Source organism: Rutilus rutilus (genome assembly GCF_951802725.1).
Source record: "Rutilus rutilus genome assembly, chromosome: 20".
Lineage (NCBI taxonomy): Eukaryota > Metazoa > Chordata > Actinopteri > Cypriniformes > Leuciscidae > Rutilus > Rutilus rutilus.
Window position 1 is genome coordinate 23614324 of NC_140225.1, and position 9591 is coordinate 23623914.

The window sequence follows — 9591 nt, forward strand, 5'->3', positions numbered from 1 at the left end:
ATGGTATGGCAGCAAAGTTTCTTGATTATTACGCAGGAATGAGAGTATAGTTCCTAGCCATATCAGCCTAGAAAATCGCAACTTTTCATTTTCCGTCTGTCTTAGTGCACGATGTAACTACAGAAGAGTCAAGTTTTAAATAGGAAAAATATCGAAACTCTTTGGTCATTTTTTTGAGAGAGATGCTAATGGTCTTGTCCGATTCAATGATCTATGCTAAGCTATGCTAAAAGTGGCACCGCCATCTTTGCCTGAATGGATTCGAAAACGGTAAAACTCAACTGTTTAACTCTGGGGGAGTTGTAAAATGAGTCTATTTCCCAAAAAAGTGGAGTATCCCTTTAAGATTGTGTGGTTAAGAAATGGTTGATGATTATATTGTAAATGCCAGGATGGTTGGCACTATATATCATTTGTGTATGGACAATTAAAATAGAAGTTTCTAAAATGAGAACATTTTATTTGACTTTTGCATAACTTAAGTTTCACATGAAACACATTTAACGTTCTAGTTTTGTCAATGGCTTATTGTGCCAGTGCATGTTCATTTGCTGTGCATAGTTTCCTGATACATCAGATGACACAGCTTCGGATGGAGGAAACTGATATGGCACATACGTCATCTGTGCTTTATTATATAATGACAATTCGACAGAGACTAAAAGCAAACATTGAATATTTGATTAATATATGATTGTTTATGAATAAACAGTCCAGCTTTTTTGCTTTGTAGTTAGTTACTCAGTGTGTTTTGCTGCTGTATTAGAGATGTAATCCATGGCCTGGCTCATCCAGTTTCCAAACTGATCTCTTGGCCTGGCGTCATGAAGGGTTTCCCTGTGTCACTGGCAGCCTCGCTGATAGAAACAACACAGTGTGCCCGTGAATCAGTTGTTTAAAACGCTCAGTTGTTCTATGATTAGAAAGCTTTTAGTCACACACTGCAGTGATTTCAGTTAGCGCTTGAAGCACTGGATAAGTGCTCTGTGACATTCTGTGTCCTGTAAATACCGTTAACTTAATCTTGAGACATGGAATAACAGGCTACATGTTTAAATATAAAAGGTTACGTATGCTTTCAAATCGTTCTCGCGGTTCTTTGATGTCATACTTCGATTGGTCAAGCGCAGCGCCACATGAAGTCGAACACACCTGATGAATTCTGAAGGGTCATGTGACTCTGAAGACCGGAGTCATGGCTGATGAAAATTCAGCTGTAATTAATTACATTTTAAAATATATTAAAATGGAAAACAGTTATTTTGGGTTTTAATAATATTTCCGAATATTACCATTTGTATTTTGTACTGCGTTAAATAAATGCAGCCTTGGTGAACATATTTCTTTCAGAAACTTTTGAACAGTAGTTTATGTAACAGTCTCATATAAATGATTGTCCTTCATAAGATTTGAATATACCATGGCAGAATAAGCATGACAAAAAAAAGATTAGGTGACTCTTTTCTGACTTTTATTTCACTTTATTTTTCATGTCAGTCTCGATTCTCTGCTCAAATAAATAAATAACAGTGCAAAATTCTTTTTGGTGTCAGTATATTTTAGATGATAGTGACTAAGGCTTCTGTCTGACACTGCGGATGATGGGAACAGTGAACCATTAGCAGTCGGTTCGGAAAATAAAGTGTAAACACCTAAATCAGTCATCAAACATTTGAAGTGAATCTGCCCAATACATTTGAAATAATTTCAAGTAGTTTTCTGTGATGTACATGAGCAGTACAACTAAAACCATTATTTCACAATATCTAATGTGTTAGTAAATCATTTTAAATGAGTGAAATTAACAAATAAATAAAAAATTAAGACAAGTAGCTGAAACCTTTCCCTCACCACTGTTGCACATCGGTAACAAGAAAGATTTTAATCCAGCAATACTGACATTGAATGCAATAACTAAGGCAAATGTGCAATAAAGACAATATTGATTTGTAACACAAACAGCTACAATAGTAAAGATAAAGTCAAACATACTGTAAGTGATACAATCGCAGAAGCAGACTGACAAAGGCAAATTGAGTTCATTTACCACATTGACCACATTTCCGTACCTGCAGAGCCTCTGATGGTGACTTGAGTTTATCCGTGCCTCCATAACAAACGTCCATCATTTTGGGATGTTTTAAGCCACAGAGGAAACCAAGGCAGAGCAACAATGCGAGTGAAATAGAGACGTGAGGAATGGAAACGCTTTCATCCGTCCCTGAGGGTTTGATGGGTCTCACATTTTGTTTGAGCTCCGTTGTGTGGTGAAGGCAGAGATCACCCCTGAACGCAGATCCACAATCAGATTTGCTCGTTTTACTAGTGACTGTACAGTCCGTAATGTACTCGGGAGGGGGGGGTGGCCTGAGTTAGGGGGTGCTCTCACTGAGGTCAGTTTGTCATACAGAGAGGCTGCGGGCGGTGGATGCTGAGTTCTTGGCTCTCTGCACCACAGCCTGACACTTTTCACGTTTCAGAAGCTTGTTGTTCTCAAACACTCCCTCGTTCCGCGGAGCACCATGGGAACCGTCTGGGAAAGTCAGCAGTCCTATGGAAATAAGACCACATTTATCCATGCTATAAATCTAAACAAACACAGGCACGTTCGAAAGCTGTAAAATGACTGTAAACCTACTAGGGGTGTAACGATACCCTCACGTCACGATAAGATACATATCGCGATACTGAACTCACGATACGATATTATTGCGATACTCCAAGACATATGGTAAAAGGTTAACAAAAAATGTACTGTTGATTAATAAAAGGATAAATTTGGTATTACATTGAATACCAGTAAATGAATAGGTTTGGACTTGGTGCTGGAAACCCAATGCACAGGACAATGGAGACACCGGAATAAAAAAAAATCATGATTCTGAAGCTGAAAATACGATGTAAGCGACGAATATGCTTACACTCTGTCACTGACTAGATATCTTTAAAATAATGTAGGCCACTTTTTACTGGTAACATAAGATATTTGGCTTAATTAGGACCCACGAATATTTCCCTATTGCATTATTATACATTATAGTAGTTTAATGTAGTAATGACACTAAAACTCTGTGAACTCTGTTTCACACAGTAATTTTCATTTTGGATGTAATATACACAATACAGATTGTCACTATCCACGATACATATTTTTGCATTTTTGTATTGCGATATATTGTGACACGATATATTGTTACACCCCTTAAATCCTGAACGCATCACTGCACTGCGCATGTGTGCAAGAAAATATTGAATCCGATTGAGAAAAAAAGTCTGATTCAAGCATTTACATGCTTAATTTTTTCCTGTTGATTGGATTATTTCAGGTCACCACTATCAATCCGATAGGAATTTCTTTCGGATCGAGTTCAGCCTTCCTATTGTAAAAGTATCTATTGTAAAATTAAAGTGGAATATTTACCATGTCCTTCTACACGGCCACTTTTGAATTCCCCTTCAAATTTCATCCCGTCAAACCTGCTGAAGATTCCGACGCCTTGGAATTTTCCCTGGGCAAATTCACCCTCGTACCTGTTGTTAAGAAACGGTGTTGTTTTCCATGTAACTAGTCTTGCAGTATCACTGGCAATGTGCTCATCTCAGTTTAAGTAGATACGCATCAAAATTAATCTGATCACACGGTCACTCACCTGGATCCATCGGGAAAGACTAACACCCCTGATCCGTGGAACAGGCCATTCTCAAAGTGACCTTTATAACAGGTGCCATCGGCAAACTTCAGCTCGCCCTTACCGTGCCTCCGACCTGAATAGAAAACACATTCCTTCATACCTCAACATGCAATATACTAATTCTATGGACCACCTCCATTTCTACATGTTATGACAGAAATAAACCTTTTTTTAATGAGGTTTCACATCTGTGTCCCTTGTCAGCACTGTCAGATATACAGTACAACTGAAATCAGTCATGCTTACATTTTCTGTAGCAATTATAGCATGTCATCCAACACCCAAATTATATATAAAAAAGACAATTTATATCATTTTAAGTCTGTCGGTAGCTGACAATAGAACAATGTAAGAGTTATCAATACTGTTAAGTATAGAATAGAATATTTAGATATATAGAATCGTCTTCATGACATCACATAAGAATAATCCAAAATAATTCCATAATACATAACCTATTCATTTTGAATATTATGATGTAATTATGAATAAATTATGAAACAGCACAAATGGAACATACAAAAATGTAATTGTTGTTTTGACAAATAGAAAATAAGTAATGAATAAAAGTACAGCATTTGAAACACGTGACGACCTTCCCCATTTATGAAAAAGAAATAAAAGTAATGCAAAGTGTAAGAAAATGCTTGCCTTCCTTCCATTCTCCGGTATATTCTTCTCCACTGGAATAAGTGAAGGACCCCCTGGTTAATGTCATACCTCCACCAAACTGCAGACAAAACAAATGAATATTAAGAATATGAATTAACATAATATAATCAATAGATGATAAACAGAGGTAGACCAAACCAATTATTTCATATATTTATGTATAATAAAATAATGAATAGGACATCACCTATGCCCACACACAAACCTACAGTAGCTATTGTGTGCCGTATAATGCTCGGTCTAATAAAGTATAACCCATGCTAGTTCACTTTCACCCAGCACTGTATAATTAATAGTGTAACGCATCATTAACCCTCAAAACGTTCAAACATTTACTGACTGAAATAAAGCAGCGGCGGCGATGACGTCACCCCGCCTCTTATTCGCAGCCCGTGTAAACCCGCGCGCTGTGTACCAATTTCATTAGAGGGAGACTTAATTTACCTGTAATGTTTCTGTGCAGTCTCAAGAGCATGAAACCCTTCGCTTTGTTCAGCGGATCCGTGGAGAAAGAATCAGGTTCTGGCTCGCAGCAGTCGCCGGTCTTACGGTTCCTCTCTCTGAATCTCTCTCTCCCCTCGAAGATCTCGCGTTGTTTTACTGTGTGCTTTTCTCAGCGGTGGATGTGGAATGAGCGCTGATTGGCTGATCAATGGCTGGGAATGTGGTCTGTGAAGTGATATGGACTCCTCAGTGTTGTTTACTAAGGCATGTGTCACTGTCACTACTTCTCATTTTAGGGTTAGTTATTTTGAACAAACCAGTTTTTTTGAGTCGAGGCAGTAATTAGCCATCCAGAACACCCTGGCAACCGCTTAGCAACAACCTGTCAACCACAACATCGAGAAGGTGACATGAATTGTAAACCTAGTTTATATTTTGATATAATAAGTAGCAGTATCTTATGCTTATGTAACAATGCAATAAAAGAAAAAAGAAAAACGTTTGAGAAACAGATTTGACAAATAAACTCAAACATGTCCAAGGGGCCAGTAAAACATTTGAACTAGGTCTAAAGTAAGTTTCAACTTCCTGAAAGTCTTATGTGTTTGTCATTGAGCGGAATATATGCTGTATAAACACTTAGTGTTGGCAGGAATTTACATTTCATGGTATTAGCCCATGGTATAGGCTAGTTTAATTTACCATTCTGTGACCTGTGTTTGCTACATAGGTGGCTAAGACATTTCATTTATTTGATAAGTAACGTTAAGCAATTTGAGCTAGAAATTGCCCTGGAAGTAGCTACCATTTGTTAACAAGTGACACTGCTAAAAGATGAATTACAGTTACAGCAGCTTCCCCATACCTTTTTGGCATTTTAATTAACACATTATTTGGTGCTTAATGAACCTCTTTTTATTAGTGAGGACTAGCACAGTTGTTTAATTATTTGTCTGAGGATCTTGATCCTCACAGTTAACATTTTCTCAGAGTGAATTCAATTTTTGCACAAGCACATACTGTGTAGGTTTAAAGATTACACACTATATAGAACTGTACCTTATATCGATAGCGGGGCATGTTGGGTAAGTTGCCACAGTTTGCTGTTTATTGACTGATTCAAGACTGATGCCTTTTATTGAAATATTAAATATTTAATTTTCAGTAAAATCACTGTATATTTTGGTTCAATAATATTTGTTTTCTTTTTTATTATGCATTTTGAGAGAATTTTATGTTACTTATTAATATAAATGCAATAATTTATATTTTTTCCCCATTGAAAATAATAGTAGCCTATATTCTTTTTTTTTTTTCTTTTTTTTAATTAAAGCTGTATTTCATGTTAAGATAGAGACACCTTTAAAATCCAACTTTATATAGGGTGAATAGTGGTAAAGTGGGACAATGGGTAAAGTGGGACAGTTAAGCTTTTTAATTTCTATCTTTACATGTAAATTATTCCATTACTAAAAATCAACACTGAGCTCATCATAAGCAAGTATGTGATAAAAAAAATATAGATTCTGTTGCTGACATCACTTCCGGGGGTGTGGCACACCATATTCAACAACATTACAGTGAATCGTGATGTAAAGTAAAATGACATAGCATTCTGAGGTGAATAATGTTAAGATTATAAAAATTAAAACACTCATGGATCATTTGTAATTGTTATATATTTTGTTATAGGATGTAATGGTGAATCAGAATTTGTAAAAATCACATTCATATTAATCTTTTTTTGTTGTTTTTTATGTGATTTTGACACTGTCCCAGTTTGCCAATAGCGTATTGTTAAACTGGGACAGGTTATTACTGGCAAACTGGGACAGCCATTTAAGTCATTCTAATGGGGGAATTGAGTTCCCTTTTTGTATGCCCCTCATACATTTAGTTATAGCTAGCTAGATATTTTAACAAAAATTGTAAACTGATTTTAAAAACCAATGCCAATTCCAAAAAAAAGAAAAAAAAAAGAAAAAGAAAGATGAATGATACAAACTTGGATGGCTGGGACATTTGCAATATTTGCAAAAAACTTCAACAATAAGAAATGAAACTTAGCCTGTGTGGAATAAAATTAGCCTATAACAAGAAATGTTTAAGAAGATTTATATTTTTTAAATTTATATGAAATAAACTAAACCCAATACAAAATATTGTGGACAGGCGAGGGAGGGAGGGGTGGAAAGAAACTGCACCCCTCCTTAAAAAAAGTGATTTTTATTATTGTTGTTGTTGTTGTTTATATTGTTATTGTGTATTTAATTCATTGGGTCTACATTTGAATGACAATTTAATGTGTTTGAAGTGTCCCAGTTTGCCAATAAAGGTGTCCCAGTTTGACAGTAGCACCTGGAAAAATGTGGTTTGGGGTCCATGTGTGTTTGAATAAGAGTCATCCATCCTGTGTTTAATGTTTCTTTATTTTTTATTCTGTATAGTAGAGTAGAGCACTTAAGCTATTTAGAATTGTATCATATGAGGGGCTAAGACATTTGGATCATAATAAAACATTATGCAGAAGGTAAATTATCAGAAAGTGTCCCACTTTACCACTATTCACCCTATATATATAGGGCTATATTAAGAGGCTTTTAAATTCTATATTAGTTTTTAGACATAAAACCTACTTTTATTAGGTTGCGGATTTGGATATTTATTTAGACAAGACTACTTTTTGTCAAGATTTAGATATTTTTTTGTTTGAAATGGTGATTTGAAGTGTCAGTTTTTCCATTACTTTAACTATCGTCAAGCCTGAACACGGAGAAAGACACTTTGTTACATAGGATAACATCAAAATTCAATACAGATGTACCAAATTGAAAAGGATTTTTATTTATTTTATCAGACCTTAATCAATCTGGGTCTGATCTGATTTTAACGACTTATTTGAGTCTTCTGGTTCAATTTTGCCATATTGTTATACAGCCGTACCAGTTAATGTATGTGTTTATAATAGTGTGTTGTGTGTGTGTGTGTGTGTGTGTGTGTGTGTGTGTGTGTCTGTCTGTGAGTGTGTGTACGTGAGTGTGTGTCTGTTTTGTACTCTTACCCCTGGTTTCACAGACAAGGCTTAAGTCTAGTCCCAGACTAAAATGCATGTTTGAGTTGTTTTAACTGAAAGCAACTTGCACTGACATATCTTAAAATGTCAGTGCCTTTGTTTTGTCTCAAGGTTCACACCAGTAATGTTTTATTCTAAGGCACGTTTATAAGCTACTTGAATGTCCTAATTGAATTAAGGTCTAATCTTGGCTTAATCTAAGCCCTGTCTGTAAAACCAGGCCTTAATGTAGTAGAATGTAACCCCTTCCTTGCTGTCCCTTTTTTTTTTTTTTTTTTTTTTACTGCATTGTGGCTGAATTATTGATGTTATTTCAGGTATTTGCAACTTGATAGAGTTTCACCCCTTTACTGAGTTTTTTTTATGCATCGTAGATGATTTGTAGATTGTTTCATATTTCCCATTAATTTCCTATATGCTGGTCATTTCTGATCGTGAACAACACAAGTGTGACTATTTTTTTAATGACCATTTAGCTTTTTCGAATCAAGTCCACCTTTTGTTTTGTGTTTTTGGTCACATAGCGACTGCCACAAAAGTCAGGAGTTTCATACCATTCCAATGAAGGCATTTTTACAATTTCTCGGTCAAAAATGACTGCACAACACCCGAGGGTTAATACAATTACAATATATTAAACACATGTGACAACTTGCCCAACCTAATTTTTTTTTTTTAAATCTCCTTGTTCTGAGAACACAACCTTTTGATTGAAACCTACCCACTTATTGCCTGTTTCTGCATGGCTTTATCGTCTTCACTTTATTTTTACCTCTTACATTTACTGAGACATAATCATTGTGACAACTAGCCCCAGTTTCCCCTATAGTGAAGTACTCTCTCTCTCCTTTTTCCTCTCTCAGGCCATTTAAACCTGACCTGTGTCATTGCATCCTGCAGAGATTTGAACGCATATGCCCTGACAGCTGATCTCTTCATAAAACACAGCACCACAGGGAGCCGTTTATGACCGACGCCATAAACACCAATAGGTTGGTAATGAGAAATGTCGATAAAAATCTCACCCTGGAGATCTATTACCTTTAATGTTAAAGATGAGTGGTTCTCGCTTCCAAACAACAAGAATCCCATGTCTTAAATACGGCGCAATATATCAAACGCTGTGACAACTATGACCACGCATTGTGTTTGCATGTAACACAATGTGTATGTTTTAAAGCAAGATCAAAAATATGGAATAGCTAAAACCGGATACTAATTGTAAGGTAATCGATTGTCCATAGAAGTTTTCAAACTCCATTGCTTTAACCTAAAGACCGTGAACAAACACTCACACCGTATAATGGGGTATAATTTGGTCTCTGATGATTGTCCTTCACTGGTAGTAAATCAGCATGGCAATAATGCCCCAGGGAAATGGGCAGTTGAGTCCATATGCCCCAGAGTCACAGGATGGGCCCTGCAAGCATCACTACACATGAGTGCCCATCCAGCACAACATGAGGACTGACCACACTACGAGCACACATCAGTGCGATATAGAGTCTGCTCTCCTTGCAAGAAAAATCGCAAAGGTCAACTTCTAAAGCAGGAAGGATGGTGGAACAGAGGTTGTTGACGAGGGTCGTCTCACTGACCGAGCCTAAATTGACCTATAATTCTCTGCAAGCCATAACACATGAGTAAAGTTTGTCGTACGTGATCGGTGCATCCGACGTCAAGGTTAGAGAAGTCACGCTATCACACTCC

General features: G+C 36.5%; 1 protein-coding gene across 2 annotated transcripts; it reads right to left on the minus strand.

Moving 5' to 3' along the window:
* Positions 1-333: 333 nt before the first annotated feature.
* On the minus strand, positions 334-5009 carry morn4 (MORN repeat containing 4). Of its 2 annotated transcripts, XR_014625608.1 has the most exons (6): positions 4809-5009; positions 4344-4422; positions 3651-3765; positions 3422-3531; positions 2070-2551; positions 334-857 (listed from the first exon to the last, which is right to left on the minus strand). XR_014625608.1 is itself a non-coding variant. In XM_084391889.1 (5 exons), the coding sequence occupies exons 2-5, from the start codon at positions 4408-4410 to the stop codon at positions 2403-2405; spliced, it is 441 nt and encodes a 146-aa protein (XP_084248015.1). In that variant the 5' UTR covers positions 4411-4422; positions 4809-5009; the 3' UTR covers positions 1300-2402. The 2 variants fall into 2 exon arrangements, 1 of the variants encoding a protein (XP_084248015.1); XM_084391889.1 differs by lacking the exon at positions 334-857 and having other exon boundaries at positions 1300-2551.
* Positions 5010-9591: the final 4582 nt, after the last annotated feature.

What these genes read in the sequence shown, in the direction of transcription:
- morn4 (XM_084391889.1), bottom strand. Translation starts at nt 4,410, where the DNA reads ATGACATTAACCAGGGGGTCCTTCACTTATTCCAGTGGAGAAGAATAT. An exon ending in GTCTTTCCCGATGGATCCAG is followed by an intron (nt 3,532 to 3,650) that starts GTGAGTGACCGT and finishes TCTTAACAACAG; the next exon opens with GTACGAGGGTGAATTTGCCC. An exon ending in TGGCCGTGTAGAAGGACATG is followed by an intron (nt 2,552 to 3,421) that starts GTAAATATTCCA and finishes TTATTTCCATAG; the next exon opens with GACTGCTGACTTTCCCAGAC.